A 16,467-nucleotide genomic window follows, 5' to 3' on the forward strand; every position below is an offset into this window, starting at 1 on the left:
CCACTGTCTCCATCAGCCCTATCTCTAGGACCTCATGGTTCCCTGCTGGGGAGCACATATTTCCTTGTTGCATATGGTTCCATGGATGGGTCTCATTGATATGCAAGCATGCAAGCCTTCCCTTCAGGAAATGAAGTCCAAATGTCTGTAGCTCCTCTCCTCTCTGTCCCTCTCATTTCTAGTTTTCTGTCTCCTCTCCCTTTAAAAAAAATGTTATTGATATCTTTTTGTTTTTACATTTCCCTCAGTGTCCTTGCCCTATCTTACTTCCAGAGAGCTATCTCATGTGACTAAGAATACTTTTTTCTTTCAGGACAATGAGGGTTAAGTGACTTGTCCAGGGTCACACAGCTAGTTAAGTGGCAAGTGTCTGAGGCTGGATTTGAACTCAGGTCCTTCTGAACCCAAGGCCAGTGCTTTATCCACTGTGCCACCTAGCTGCCCCCTAAGAATACTTTTTTTTTTTTTAGTGAGGCAATTGGGGTTAAGTGACTTGCCCAGGGTCACACAGCTAGTAAGTGTCAAGTGTCTGAGGCCGGACTTGAACTCAGGTACTCCTGACTCCAAGGCTGGTGCTCTATCCACTGCGCCACCTAGCTGCCCCCTAAGAATACTTTTTAATGAGGAAACCCCTCCCCAGCAAAACCATTCAATGCATCAAAAAATCTGAAAATATATACAATTTTTTCATACCTAGGAACCTCCCATCTCTGCAAAGAAGACCAGGGAGGTATGTTATCCTATCTCTTTTTTGGGACCGTGCTTTCTCTTTGTAATTCTACAACATTTACTTTCAATTGTTTTATTGTGGTGCATCTTTTCATTTATGTTGCAGTAGTAATTTATTATATATATGTGTGTGTATATATGTATGTATATACATACATATGTATATCTTTTTCATGACCTTGTTTACTTCACTCTGCATCAGTTCACATAAGTCTTTACATGTTTTTTGTTTGTTTTTGTTTTTTTGTGGGGCAATGAGGGTTAAGTGACTTGCCCAGGGTCACACAACTAGTAAGTGTCAAGTGTCTGAGCCCAGATCTGAACTCAGGTCCTCCTGAATCCAGGGCCAGTACTTTATCCACTGCACCACCTAGTTGCCCCAGGACTTTCTTCTTATCAATGATCTCTTTGGGGGTAAATGCCTAGTAGTCAAAAAGTGTAGATATTTTAGTTACTTGATTTGCATAATCCCAAATTGCTTTCCAATATGAGCATACAGTAATGATTCGCTTCTCTACCAACAATGCACTGGTGCACCTACCTTCCAACACTGACTGTTCCCATCTTTTGTTATCTTTGTCAATTTGCTGGGTATGAGTCAAAGCCTCCAGTTCATTTGCTTTGTTTTTCCCTTATTATTAGTGATCTGGAGCATACTTTCATGTAATTGTTAATAGTTTGCAGTTCTTCTTAGTGAGTGGACCCTGTGGTCAACGCCCGTCTCAGACACTTACTAACTTCATGAATCTGGGCAAGTCACTTAGCCTTGGCTTGACTCAGTTTCTTCATCTATAAAGTGAGGCTAATGAGAGCTCCTGCCTCCTAGCCTTGCTGTGAGGATAAAATGAGATAATATTTGTAAAGATCTTTGCAAACTCCAAAGCTCTACTTAAATGCCAGTCATCGTTGTTGCTTTTGTTCTCTCCTTTGACTACTTCTCTATTGGGAAGTCTCCTCTCCCTTTCAAAGACCAAGTGCAAGCGTCTGGTCATAGATCAGTCAACCTCAGTCAATGCAGGGGCAAGGTGAGTTCCATGCCTTATCAAAGGGTCAATCATGACAAAGAAATTCTTCATTTTTTCTTCTTCAGTGGGTTCCAATGAGGACTTTTGCCTTTATTTGCTAAAAAGTCATCAAAGCCAGAATAAAGGCCCCATGGGAGAGTCACGTTAGGCCTCGGGATGATGCCTGAAGGATGCTCTTGCATGTAAAATGAAGGAGGTGGACTAGAAGCTATCTAAAGACCCTTCCAGCTCCAATATTCTCATTCTAATTATATGAAAGAGATCATGTGGATTGGCAGGCGCCGAAGCTAAATATGAGAGGGAAGCTGGGGGAGCTAAGAGCTCCCTCCCCATTCCCCTCCCATGCTCTGGTGCTGAAGGCAGAGAGAGAGAGAGACAGATCCATGAGGAGGAAGCTCCCCTCTCACAGAGCTCATTTTGTTCTTCAATTTCAAATGTGTGCTTGACTATCCATTTTGATCTCCATGGTTCACTTCCAAAGCCTTGGAGTCCAAAGAAGCTGCCTGGGGACTAGGAAGAGTGGGAGGGATGGGGAGATGGAGAAAGGCAAAGGAGAGGCAGAGCTACTGCTGAGCAGAGAGACCTTTCCTATGTAATCTGGGGATTCTACTCAAGTTATTGTTCTTTGTTCTTTATTTCAGGGGTTGAGGTGGGAAGGATGCTCTACCAAGCACTTCCCCTTTTTTCTGGCTCTCTTCTTTCTTCTTCTTCCTTATGAGGACACTCTTCTAGGCAGAGATGCCCATGGGTAGAGGCATTCCACAAAGCTGGAGTTGACGGAAACAGGTACAAATAGGAGGGGGCCGGCAGAACCCTGACCCCTTGTAATAATAATGACTCATATTGCTGTTCATTAAGATTTACAAAAACCTTTCCTCATGATAACCTGGTGAGTCAGGCAAAGCAGAGACTGTGCTAATGCCTTTGAGAGTATCTCCAATTTATCCTAATAATCAGAGCTAGCATTTATAAAATGGACTTTACAGATACTATCTCATTTGATCCTCACAACAATCCTGAGAGGAAGATGCTATTATTTTACAGATATGGAAACTGAGGCAGGTAGTGATTAAGTGACTCTCCCAGGGTCATAGGGCTAGTAAGTGTCTGAGATGGGATAGAAACTCAGATCTTCCTGACTCCATGCCCAGAGCTCTATCAACTGCACTGTCCACCTGCCTTGTCTTGTTTGTTTGCATAGCTGTTTGCATGTTCTCTCCCCTATTAGACTACGGACTCATTTACATCACAAACTAGGTTTTTGTTCGTTTATTTTTTGCCTTTCTTAGTATCCCCAGTGCTTGGCACATAGTAGGAGCTTAATAAATGCTGACTAACAATTCATCTTACAGATGAAACTGAGCTTCAGAAAGGTGCTAAATCCTAAACCTAACCCTAACCCTAATGCCCAAGGGCATATAGTCAGTCAGTACTGGAACTACATCCTAAAATCCAATATTGAAATCCTGACTCCAAGATCCCTCCATTACTCTCACTTAATGTGTCCATCCAGACTAGGCCGTGGCCTGTATTCCTATTTGGGATGGGAAATCTCCCTACACAGCTTTCTTAGGCAGACGGGGACAAGGGCCAGGACTTGCTTGGAACCATCTAAGGGCATCATCTGCTTTTCACGTTTCTCTGTATCCCCATAACTAACACAGTGCCTGGCATATAGTAAGTCAGACTAACTGAGTCACCATCAGATACCAAGCCTGGAGGAGCTAAGGCACTTTGGTTCTTCACTCTGAGGGACCACAAGTTCTGAATCTGAGCCCCTTCCCATGTATCACCCCTTAGACACCTCTTTTTCCGAGACCTGTAATCAAATCACCACTCCCCATGTTTCTGCAAAGGTATGTGGATGGACAGCTCTATTGTTTGCAATCACCATTTATGTAACTTTACCAGATCATTATTCCTTTCCCTGGCTACCATTCATTCCCCCATTGAAAGCAGAAACTATCTCCATTTTAAATTTGTATCTCCAGGGTTTAGCACAGTACTTGGTACACAGTAAGTGCTTAATAAATATTTTGTTTCTTTCATTCATTCATTCATTCATTCATTCATTCATTCATTCATTCATTTCTGTTTTCATTCTGCATAGTCTTTCTCCCCTCAGTCTTGGAGTGAGCATGGGGACAGTCTCTCCTCAAAGCTTACATTTCCTCATTCCCAGGACAGTCCCTGGATTCAGCAGTGACAGAGATGAAACCTGTTCTTCATAGGACTCCTTGGATACCCAAAGATTCCCTCTGCTCCACTCATAAAGACCTTCCCTACTTTCTCAGTTTTCTATGCTTCCTAGACCAATCCCTAAGTCAAAATTTACCTCTTTGGTGTCTGTTCCCTTCTGGTTTCTCTGTTCTCTCCTGATTTCAGCATGGTGGATCCTAAAGCATGCACTTATGTGACCTTAGGCAAGTCACTTTCACTTTCCCCATCCAGGTTAGTTCATACCTCAACATACCCATCTGAGCCTCAGTTTCCTCATTTGTAAGAATGAGAGAATAGGGGCAGCTAGGTGGTGCAGTGGATAGAGAACTGGCCCTGGAGTCAGGAGGACCTGAGTTCAAACCTGGCCTCAGACACTTGACACTTATTAGCTGTGTGTGACCCTGGGCAAGTCACTAACCCCAATTGCCTCACACACACAAAAAAAAGAATGAGAGAATAATATTTGGACCGATTGACCCTATTGGACTGTTTTGAGAATCAAATGAAAAAATGAATATAAAATGTGTTGTAATTTTTAAAAAAGCTATTGACAGAGGACAGGGGAAGGCTCATTCTTAATAGGCTACTAAATTAGCCCTTGCAGGTAACATACTCCCAGTACGCATGACTGTGGGTGTTGCCTCTATCACTACAGATTGCAGTTTAACCAGGCCTTCTCATCCTAGAGCATTCTTGGCCTTGGAGCATGGGGTCTGTCCATCTAGTCTCCTTTGATTTCAATACATAATTGCCCCCCTCTTCTTTCCCAATCAAGCCTGTAGGTGATCATCAGAAATTCGCTTCAGTCTATTTGGGCCTCAACATGGATCCCTCTGCCACAGCTATGATTCTTCAGATACAGAACATCACAAGATCACAGTTACATAGCATCATCGGGAAAATGTGTTAAGAAAAGATGAGGGGGCAGCTAGGTGGCGCAGTGGATAAAGCACCAGCCCTGGATTCAGGAGGACCTGAGTTCAAATTCTGCCTCAGACACTTGACACTTACTAGCTGTGTGACAGTCACTTAACCCTCATTGCCCTGCAAAAAAAAAAAGATGAGTCATTATATCAGGAAGAAATTTAGGATTGTGAAAAATCACTGAGCGGTTTCCCAAATTCAGCCCTGCCTCCTTTTCTGGAAATCTGGGACTGCCTTATTTTTTCTATTTGTATCCCCAGTGTCCAGGACTTTGCACACGATGAGTGCTTAAGTCAAGTCAGCAATCATTTATTAAGGTCACACTATGTTCCAGGCACTATGCTATAGACTGGTGATACAAAGAAAAGCAAAAATAGTCCCTACCATCAAGGAGCTCACATTCTAATGTTTAATAAGTGTCCATTCATTCATTCATTCATTCATTTCCCCCTTATACAACGCTAGACCCTGTTCCTCTTCAGGGCCAGACATATTATTGTTGAGTCTGTACAACAGGTATTTTTCATCCATATAGTTGTTCCTGTGTGGATCATTATGCCAATATCTTTTGAGTAATTATGGATTTCATTGATGATGCCTCATAATGTTCTGGGGCTTGGCACAATTAGCACAACATCATCTTCAAACAGGAGAACCTGGAGGATTTAATCATCCATAGGAAATAGCTCTTCTATTTGGACTTTGCTCAGGATATCCCCCATCATATATTCCTGGATAGCATTGCTGCAGTTTGACAGGGGTTTTCTGAAAGCAGAACCTGAGGCCAAAGCAGTATCCTTAAGGGGAGGTAGACCTTTCATTGTCCCTCAAATCACCTCTGGAGCACAAGAGCTCCTCTCTCTCTTCAGGTATTATTGCTACTCATCCTTTTAAAGCCTTACTCAAATGCCATATGCCTGATGGAGAGCCTTCTGATCCCCAAAGAGCCCCCATCAATGCTGATTTTCCCTCTTGGACCTGATATAACACTTTGTACCTCTCTGACACGTTTATCCTGTATTATAACTATATGTATTGGGGCTCATTCCCTTTGCTACATTATAGACTCCTTGGGGACATTTTAGTGAAGTAGGTACTATGCTATGTTTTGAGTCAAGTGTTCTATTTGGGTACAAATCCTGCCTCAGACACTTACTGCACTCACTGGTTATATAACTAGAAAGTTATTAATCTTTCAAAGCCTCAGTTTTCTTATCTGCAAACCAAGAATAATCATATTTTACCTGCCTCACCAGGGTGTTATGAGGAAATTACTATAGAAATAAACTATTACAGTTATGTGAACATGGGCCATGTTTTGTCTATACCTTGTGCTTGTGCCTGTGCTTGGCACAATACTCTGTACACAGTAGGTGCTGTTAAGGGCTGTTAAGTTGTGATTTCCTGTTGACATAGCTTAGTAGTGTTTAAAGGTTTGGAAAGTGCTTTCCTCACCCCATGAAGTAAACACCTGAGATTTGGGATGTGACTTAGAGCAGCCCCTCAGCCCTCCTTGGCTGAAGGTCTCCTCCCTGTTCATGAACTAATCCTATGACCTAGTCCCTGCCAACTGAGCCTGGCTGAGAGGCAGCATAGTGTGCCCACTGAGCTCAAGAGTCTAAATCTCCCTACTTGGGTTTTTCATCTGTAAAATAAGGGGTTGGGCAGAGAGGGGGGAGGGGTTTGGACCAGATGGCTTCTGGGGTTCCAGCTCTAGGGTCCTGTGTACTCCTTTCCCTCCCCCCAAACATACTCTGTCTCTGTGTGTGTCTCTCTCCCTGTTTCTCTGTCTGTCTGTGTGTGTCTCTCTCTCACACACACACACATACACAGACATGCACAGACACACACACCCCCTTCCTTTCCCTCAAAGCCCTTTAATGGCAGGGCTTGGGATGCAGGAGGGGAGCAGAGGGCTGGGGAGCTCTGAGGGCCGTGTGCAGTATTGTCTCAGATTGGAAAGAGAAGCAGGGCCAGATGCTGGGAGGGGTAAAGGGCTGTTCCAGCCCCATCAAGCCCTCAGCCAGAGCCAAGGCTGTTGGGGGAGCCCCTAGGGCATCATGATCACCAGCAGAGGGCTCCCTCGCACCATCCTCATCCCTCTGTACTGGAGATGGGGAGATCAGAAGTCTTATTGAGAGTAGCTGGGGCACAGCCATTGTTAAATTTTCCCTGTGAACACCTTGGAAATCAGAAAATACTACAAATCAGAGTTTGATTTATTGTCTTGATGATGGTCTAGACTTGAGAAAGTCACGAAAAAGATGTTAATAATGATGATTAAGCCTAAAAGTGGGCCATGCATACATATTGGGTGAGATCTGGTTATTGAATGTTTTCCAGCACATCCCTGACATCACACACACACACACACACACACACACACACACACACACACACACACCATATTTCCAGAACCCTTACACTGAAGCCCCTCAAGACCACTAAGCCCCTCCTTCCCCCTCCTCTGGGACAGGGCCAGCCTGACAATCTCAGTCACACAGTCCTTTTCGGACACTGGGCAGGCCTCTATCACTCAAAATATTTCCCCATGTGCTTATAACAGATGCCCCAAAGTCTCCTTTTCCTTTGGGACTCCATGAACACTGGTTTTGAAATCAGAAGAACTGGGTTCAAATCTCAGTTCTGTCACTTACTGAATGAGTTTAGGCAAGTCATTTTTTTTTCCTCTCAGACTTGTAGCTTCTTCCTACATAAAACAAGGGGATCTCCAAGACCCCTTCCACCTCTAAAAACTATGCTCTTATGTTGTCACCTCTTCACCTGCCTCAGTTCTCTCTCTCTCTCTCTCTCTCTCTCTCTCTCTCTCTCTCTCTCTCTCTCTCTCTCTCTCTCTCTGTCTCACACACACACACACACACACACACACACACACACACACACACACACACACTGAAATAAAAATAGCTTGGGAAGGGGTGAAACTGGATCCATTCATCCCTTTACCCCTTAGAGGGATTGTAAAGGGAATAGGATCTAAGAATCAGTAAGGAGGAAGAGTGAGATGAGCCCCCAAAGATAAGGAATTTTTCCTGGATCCCTAACAAATTCTGAGAGGTCATGCAGAGTTAAATTCCAGGGTCTCAGGGATGAGTGACACATCCAAAGGTCATCTGCATCTGATCCATCTCCTTGCCTCCAAACCCCTCCCTCACCAAACTTCACTTCCAATCAAGGATGTCTCCTATGCCTGAATATCCCCCAACCCTTTTAGTTGAGAGAAGAGTTTGACCCACGTATAGAACCAATACACAGGCCTCAGCCTAGGAAAGTGAGCAGGTAACTTTATTATTGCACAGAGTATAGCAGAAAGATAGACAGACAGGCCAGGATATAGCACACAGGCACCTCCCCCTGCCATCATCCTCTGGCCCTGGGCATGACCAGAGAGGGACATCCCAAGGCTGGAACCAGGTCTGAAAGGCTCCATGCTAGTCCTGGGGATTGAGGTGTTCTAGCCTGAGGTAGCAGGTACTTTTAGGTACCTCCTCTGAAAGGTCAATCCCCACATTCACACAAAAGTCAGGCTGGGTACCCCATCTCAGCCTAAAGCAAGAGGAGAGGAACCTCTGACCTCCCTGTGTAGAAATCAGAGCTGAGATTTAAACCAAGCTAAAGGGAAGCTGATGTCTGAACCTTGGCAAAGCGGACAAACGTCCTCAAGATCCCAAGGTCCAGAAACAGGGCTCAGGAGTATTTGGAGAAAGAGAGAAAAGAGATGACAGAGAAAGCTCAGTGTTCCTCACCCCAGCTCCAGCTCTCTGCCCATCTCCCTCCCAATCTGAGAGGCTTTGGGCGAGCACAGGATGGAAGCGGGGAGGGGTGGGGGGAGAAGGGGAAGGAGAGGAGAAGCCGTATTTTTCACCCCATTGCCCCTCCTTACGGCAGGATCTGGAAGGCAATCCTCCTCACATAGGACCAACTGAGGAGCTTCAAAAGCTGCCCTCCTCCCAGAAAAACAGGGACCAAAGAAAGTAAGAAATCAAGAAAGAAACCAGCCATGTCACTGACTTGGGCTCCCATAACCCACACATCTGCTAGTCCCACTCCTTACCAGCTTTCTCTTAGGCCAGGGCACCAAGGGACTGGCACTGATCTGAGTCCTTCCCCCTCAGGCCACTCTGCCTCCTCACTTACCTTCAGGGCTTTCTTACCCACCCCTCTCCACATCAGAGGGGCACATTCTGGGAGACCCACCACGGACAAAAATGCCTTTAAACATAGGCGCATGCAAATGCCATTCTCTACCAGTCAAGCCAAAAGTCATCTTCAAGCACTCCAAATAAACAGACAGTGATCTCCAAGCACCTAGCCTCCCATCCCAACAGAATTCCATGGGCTACCTGACCCACCTCTGCCACAGGGGGAGCCCCTTTTCACCACTGGGTTCAGGAAAGGCATCATCACTTGAAGTGGCTTTCCCAATGAACTTGGGCCTCAGACAGCTGGAGTGGATGGATTTGTGTTTGCTCCTTTCTTTTGGGGGGATAGTGTAGGTAGGCTGGGTCTAAGCTGCCATCATCTTGCTCTGTAGTGTCAGCCCAGAAGCAGAAATGGGAGAGAGGCAGGCCTGAGCCAAGGCAGCGTTTCCCCCCCCTGCCCCAAAGGAGAGCAAATGCCTCTCCGGTGCTTCTGCTCACCTTATGCCACCCTCCTTCCCAGCTGCCCCTGGCCACTTGAATCAGAGAGCCCCTTGTTCAGCTCTTTGAATTTCTAGAGGGATCCTACAAGAGGGTCTGGGCTAACCTCAGCAGCCTCAGAGAGCAAAACCAAACCCCTGCCTTGGGAAAGTGAGGCTTGGGGGTTGGGGCTGGAGAGAGTCATCCCATTGTACCCCAGATGCTCCTGGAGACACCTCAGCCAAGAGCCAGACAGCAGGAAGAGTGGGGGATTTTCTGGTCCCCTTCTCTGGGTCCACATGCAGGTGCAGCCACAAACACTCATGGAGGTGATGCTGCCCTCAGATTCAGAGAGGGCATAGAGAGGAAGGGCCCCTCCTCACCCCACACTGGGAGGGACCAAGCCAGATGGGGGTCAGGGAAATGAAACAGAGCACGGGGCAGTTTTCTTTCAGGGCCAGGGCTGCCGGAGCTGGAAAGCCTGCGCCCAGTTCCTGGGTCCAGTATCTTGCCCTCAGCATCTCTCCACAGCTGCGGTTGCATCCAGTCATTGCAAAGAGATCCAACATTTGCATGGGTGGGAACTCCTGGGGTCAGCAAAAAAATGAGCAAGAGTCATCACAAAGGAACAAGCTTGGGGACAGTACAGAGCAAGAAGGGACACTGTCTCTGGCCAGCTAAGCCTCACCCTAGGAGTCCAGGCCACGGAGAAGGCTCTTGGGAGTGTCTGGGTATCAGGTCATGAGGCAGAGCTGGGTAAGAATGTCAGAGGGACTAGGCTATGGGGAATTTACCCTGGAGAATTCAGGACATAGGGAGAGGGCCCTAGTATGGAGCCTGAAGATTAAGGTCCAGGGCAATGTCCAAAGGGCTCAGGATCTAGGCTAGTGTTTGAGAGATTAAACCACTGATCCACCTCTAAGGAGGTTTTTTTGGAGGCTTAGGTCAGGGGCTAGTGTTGGAAGAGTGTTTGAGGGCTCAGGCCACAGGGAGATGTTTTCGAGGGCTTGGCTCAAGGCCAGAGAGTAGAGTATCCAAGGACACTATCTGGAGACTTGAGCCCCCGGGGTCCCAACAGGGGAGAGGCTGTAGAGGCTCAGTCTGTGAAGCAAAATATTGGGGGGGGAGGCTCCCTGACAGGCCTGCCCATAGCTTAGGCTCCCTGGCTCAGAGAAGAGGTCAGATGGAGGGTCTAGCCTGGAACTGAAGCGCTGGCTACAGGGATAAAGTTCAGCCCACACCCTTGGGGGACCAGTGATAAATCTCTCTCATGTCCAGAACAGTTCCAGCAAAGTCACTCGTCAAAGCCCCAGGCAGCATTGCTTTCCCACCTTCTCCTGCTTGTTTCTAAGCATCTCACCTGTACTACAATGCCAGGGGCAGAGTGACCGATGAAGCCACCTGAGGGGCGGGAAGGGGCTTTCCACAGGTAGGCAATGGGAGGAGTGCATGCAATTTGGGCAGTATGCTCACCCCTTTGGCCCTGCCTTTGGCTTCTCACATTCATCCCCTCCCGCCCTGGTAGGAGGAGGATGCTGGCCCTGCACCTTCCCCGCCTAGCCTCACCTGAGCCAAGGCCACGTCAGGTCAGAAAATGCACGAAGAGGATGGCCAAGCCAATGTTCAGCAGAATCACCATGCAGATAAGGACAGTGTTGGGAGCCTGTGGGGGAAAGGATTGAGCGCAAGATCAAGAGAGGACCACAACACTTGACACTTGCTCTGTGACCCTGGGCAAGTCACAACCCTTATTGTTGAGAGAGAGAGAGAGAGAGAGAGAGAGAGAGAGAGAGAGAGAGAGAGAGAGAGAGAGAGAGAGGAGAGAGAGAGAGGAGAGATCACAGGATGAAACCCTGCCAGAGCATCCTCTGGGTACTCATACATGGGATAAAAGAAATCCCAGCTGCATGAGTCCATGGTGGTCACTTCATCTATTCCCCTAGCATTAGGTAGGATGGATGTCTCACCACGTATTGAAGATTTGCAGCTGAGGCTTGTGGTAATTCATGTGGGTGTCTCTGCTTGTGATGGAGACTTAAGCTGAATCTTTTACATTGCCATCTCTAACCCATGTGAGAACATAAGGAAGTGTCTCTTCCCTTCCCTTTGCTTAGTCCTCCCAGCAGCTCTGGCTGTCTATCACTGCACTGCAGGGGCTATAAGCCAGAAAAGATGGTCAGCATATGGCCAGATGGTCTGGGTTCGAGGCCTGCCACTTACTTCCTGAGTGACTTTGGGTAATGAGTTTCTTCTCTGCAGGCCTTGGTTTCTTTTTTTGTAAATTTGTTTGTAATCTTTTGTAAACTTTTTTGTAAACTGAGGAGAACTGACCGGATGAATTCTCAGATCCCACCTGACCCTGCATTGTGTGATTCTGGGGATCTCTCTGTAGCAGCCATCTCTCCCATGTGGGGAAGGTGACTCTAGCCCACACCCCCGAAAGCTGGCATTACCTCCTCCAATTCCATCTCAGCCTCCGAGGCTGCTGCAGCTGCTGCTTCTCGACGTCCCTTCTTTTTGGCCCCACCCTTGGATGAGCCTCGGGTCTCTGCTTTTCTGGTGGGCTTGGTGTGGCTTGTGGTGTCCGTCTTGATGGGAGAAGGTGGCTGCTTTGGCTCTGTTTTGGGGGCCCTAGCTTTCAGCTCTGGCTTGGGGGGTGTGGTGGCCCTTGGGGGCTCCTCCACCTCAGGCTGGACATCCGGCTTGAACACTGGGGAGGCTGGGGGCGTCATGGGTGTGGTGGGGGCAGTGCCGTCAGCCTCATCCTCATCAAAAGGTAGCGGGCCGGGGGGTGATGTGCGGACAGCATAGCTGTGGTAGCCCTGGTAGAGTGCTACTTCTGGCTCCTTAGCAGGATGCAGGGGTGGTGGCTGCAGGGGTTGGATCTCCATGTGGTCAGCAGGGGTTCTTATGGGGCTCCTGCTACTTCTCTCCCCAGGACCCACATCAGAGGGGGTCGCTGGACGGCTGCCTTCTCGGCTCTGCTCTCCATTCCACTCTCCTGGGCTCAGGAAGCCATCTTTCTGCGTCTGAGGCCTAGGCCTCTTAGCCTCAGGGGGTGTCCCTGCTAGGTGGGGGGATGGGGTGCGGGCCGGGGTGCTACCCCCTTGGAGGGAAGCCTCCCGTTCATGCAGCTGGGGGCTCTCTGGAGGGGGCTCCTGGATGCCTGGGGCCTCTCCACGGCCTACACTCTCCATCACACTCTCCGCATTCTCTATGATCTCCTGGAGCAACCTCCGTTTCTGGTACTCAGGGCCTAGGGTGAGTAATAATGATAACAATCAACAAGTGGCTGAGTTCTTCTAGTTCATTTACAAAGATGGAGAGATTTTTGATAGGGACACAGAACCAAGTCACTGCCACTAGGAATTAGAGAGGGCTTATCCTTAAGAAACTAGGATTTAGTGGTCGATGAAGATTAGGCAAGAAAGCCATAGAAATGGTATACCAGGAGACTGCAGGAAAATATGATCAGGTGGCAGAATTCTAAACCTGCAGCTTGATATACTTACGTACCAGGCAGCAAGGTGGCACAGTGGAGAGAGCGCCAGGCCTGGAGTCAGGAAGACTTGTCTTCCTCAGTTTGCATCTGGCCTCAGACACTTCCTAGCTGTGTGACCCTGGGCAAGTCACTTCACCCTGTTTGCCTCAGTTCCTCATCTGTAAAATGAGCTGGAGAAGGAAGTGGCAAACCACTCCAGTATCTCTGCCAAGAAAACCCCAAATGGGATCAGGAAGAGTCAGGCATGACCAAAACAACTGAACAACAAAGGAGAGTGACCTGTCCCAGGGCCATTTCTACATGAGGCTATCATATGAGAAGAAAGATAGATACAAAGAAATTTAAGACACATTTTATAGCTTGATTTTTTTTTGAGGAGCAATGAAGGTTAAGTGACTTGCCCAGGGTCACACAGCTAGTAAGTGTCAAGTGTCTAAGGCCGTATTTGAACCCAGGTCCTCCTGAATCCATGGCCGGTGCTTTATCCACTGTGCCACCTAGCTGCCCCTTAAGACACATTTTAAAATAAATATCGATATGCCAAATATTTTATTTCTAACCTACATGGAATGAAAGGTATCAAAATATAGAGATTTAGCAAAGGAAATCAAAATAATTTGGGAATGGTATGAGGTGTATATTATCCCTGTTGTCCTGTCTGCTACTGAAGCAGGACTGAGGATACTTTCAGTGATCTTACACAGAAGATGAGCTGACATCCTACTGCCTTTATTCTGTGATGTTGTTGTTCAGTTGTTTCAGTAGCATCTGACTCTTTGTGACCCCATTTGGGGTTTTCTTGGCAAAGATACTGGATTGGCTTGCCATTTCCTTCTCCAGTTCATTTACAGATGAGGAAACTAAAGCAAACGAGGTTAAGTGACTTGCCCAGGGTGCTATCACTAGCAAGTTTCTGAGGCTTGTCACAAAAATTTCTCAGTGCTCTAGACAACTCTTTAAGATTAGAAGTGGCAGCGAAGGTGTCAAACTCAAAGCCTACAAAACTCCCAAGTGCAGCTGGAACCAGATAAAGATGCCTTTGGGAAATAAACAAAATACCATGCAACCTAGATGATGTTAATTTGTGGTTTTCTAAGTCACTCTGTGGCTGCAGGCCTCCATTTGTATTTGAGTTTGACTGGACTCCTCACTACCAGTGACATCACAGACCTGATGGTCCCTTATCTCTATTCCCACAAGAACGATGGTCTCAGGACCATTTCTATGAGATCCCCATTGAGAAAGATGAGAAAAATGAGGCCATAAAAATGGTAATAACTATTCATATTACATAGTACTTAAACTACAGATATTATCTCTCTTTTTTAAAGAAAAATTTGACCCTCAGAGACATAGTGATTTGCCTACCATCACACAGCTAATAAATTTCCAGAATTTAAACCCAGACTCTGAACACATTTTTTTTTTATTATCTCATGATGTTCATGTAGAAGTCATATCTTGGTCATAACAACAACAATAACTAGCATTTATATGATGCATTTATGTTTGCAAAAGACTTTACATATATTAATTCATTTGATTGTCACACCAGCAACCTTGGGAGGCAAGTGCTATTATTATCCTCATTTTATAGATAAGGAAACTGAGGCACAGAGTCGCTAAGTAATTTGCCCGGGTCACATAACTAATAATTGCCTGAGGCAAGATTCACACTCTGCTTTTCCCCTCTCCAAGTCCATCACTCTGTACTGCATGACCTCCCCACCTGTACCTCCAGGAGCTGGCCTAGATCTATAGAGAGAATCCCTGAAAAAAAGAGGACTAAGGACCCTAAACGGGAAACCCTACCTATTCTTCAAGATCTGAACTAAATTCCACATTCTCCATATATAGAGGCCAGAGATAGCCTTGGATTATGAGTCAGATGACCTGGGTTTGGGTCCTAGTTCTACTACAAGGAACCCGGTGACCTCAGAGAGGTGGTCTCAGCCTCAGTTTCCTGACCTGCAAAATGGGAGAGATAATACCTGCCCCACCTATCTCGAGTATCATGTAACCATGAAGTATTCTGGGAATGTGGCTTGTTCTTAGGATAGTTGGCACTAGGTGGGTTAGGAGATAGCGGAGAGAACTTAGCAGCCCGGAGGTAGGGGTGGGGACAAAGTCCAAAAATCTCCTACCCCTCTCCTCACCTCTCCTCTCTCTGCTAGCCCAGGCCAAAGACCTCTTCACATCCCCATCATGCCCTGCCCTACCTGGCTGGTAGAAATCTGGAGACAGCTCCCTGGCCAGGGTCCGTGCAATGCTGGACTCGTTGTTGGCTGCTTGTGCGGCCTGCTCTGCTCCTTCCGCCTTGGCCTTGGCATGACTTGTCCTGGGGAAACAAGATGCAGAATTCAAGGTCTCTCCAGGGCACTTTCACCCTAGTGCAATATTGATCCCAGAGTCCAGTTACAGTAATTTCATAGAGTAGGTATTGATATCTTCATTAATAAGTGTGTACAGAGATGTACATCTGCACAACCATGTTCACTTTGGAGTCCACGCAACACGAGGGCTTATAGCCAGACTTGGGGAAAGGGCTGACTACAGATAAGCCAGCCTTGACTGTCACCTATCCCGATCTCCCACCTCCACCTAGCCTTTGAAAAAAGATGCTGGGGGGCAGCTAGGTGGAGCAGTGGATAAAGCACCTGCCCTGGATTCAGGAGGACCTGAGTTCAAAGCCAGCCTCAGACACTTGACACTTACTAGCTGTGTGACCCTGGGCAAGTCACTGCCCAGCAAAAAAAAGAAAAAGAAAAAAGATGCCAGAGAACCAGGCCAGTAGGAAGAAACAACTCAAGAGCAAAGCTTAGAAGATGACTGTTGCCAAGAGATAAGGCCCGTGAGCCTATCAGAAGATCTAGACTAGTCCTGTGCTGCATCTAAGGCAGCGGGAGTGCCAGGTATACCCAGCTCTGGAGCAAGGAGAGCTGGCCCAAGGCACAGGATGGATCCGGGGCTCCTTCTGGCCTTTCAGGGAAGCCCTCTTCCTCATTTCCACTTAGCCAGGGGGGCTCCAGCCTGTCCTTTCCTTATCTGTGGCTCCCAATTTGGACCTCATTTACCTACTATAAAACCCTATTGACCACCAGAAATGCTAAGCAGCTTACACGCCAAGAAAGGAGAAGATAGAAGGCAATTCTTATTCTAGGCAAGGGCTCTTAACCTGGAATCTCTGAACTTAAAAAAAATCTATATCTTGTTAACTGTCAGAGGGGTCTATGACACAAATGAGATGGAGGCGCTGCTTTAGGAGTTGAAAGGCTTGGTAAGTGAGAGCTGATGTCAGGGCTCAAAGCCGTTAATACAAAGTGGGAGGGCAGTAAATAGATTGAACAACCCTGACGTGTGGATTTGGCTTTCAGCTGCTCCTGGAAATAAGTTACAAGCTGGTGCGAGGGTCAGGCTACAAGGGAAC

At 47.0% G+C, this 16,467-nt stretch overlaps 1 protein-coding gene across 1 annotated transcript in view; it reads right to left on the reverse strand.

The window, feature by feature from the left end:
• Window positions 1–8,186: 8,186 nt before the first annotated feature.
• JPH2 (junctophilin 2) overlaps window positions 8,187–16,467 on the reverse strand; it is a 62,986-nt gene continuing 54,705 nt past the window's right edge. Inside the window, exons 3-6 of the mRNA XM_043989635.1 lie at window positions 15,260–15,378; window positions 11,992–12,794; window positions 11,105–11,201; window positions 8,187–10,125 (exon numbers count right to left, since the gene is read on the reverse strand). Coding sequence (XP_043845570.1) covers window positions 11,121–11,201; window positions 11,992–12,794; window positions 15,260–15,378 — 1,003 coding nt within the window. The 3' untranslated portion in view covers window positions 8,187–10,125; window positions 11,105–11,120. The remainder of the gene's footprint in view (window positions 10,126–11,104; window positions 11,202–11,991; window positions 12,795–15,259; window positions 15,379–16,467) is intronic.

This window comes from Dromiciops gliroides, chromosome 2, assembly GCF_019393635.1.
Source record: "Dromiciops gliroides isolate mDroGli1 chromosome 2, mDroGli1.pri, whole genome shotgun sequence".
Lineage (NCBI taxonomy): Eukaryota > Metazoa > Chordata > Mammalia > Microbiotheria > Microbiotheriidae > Dromiciops > Dromiciops gliroides.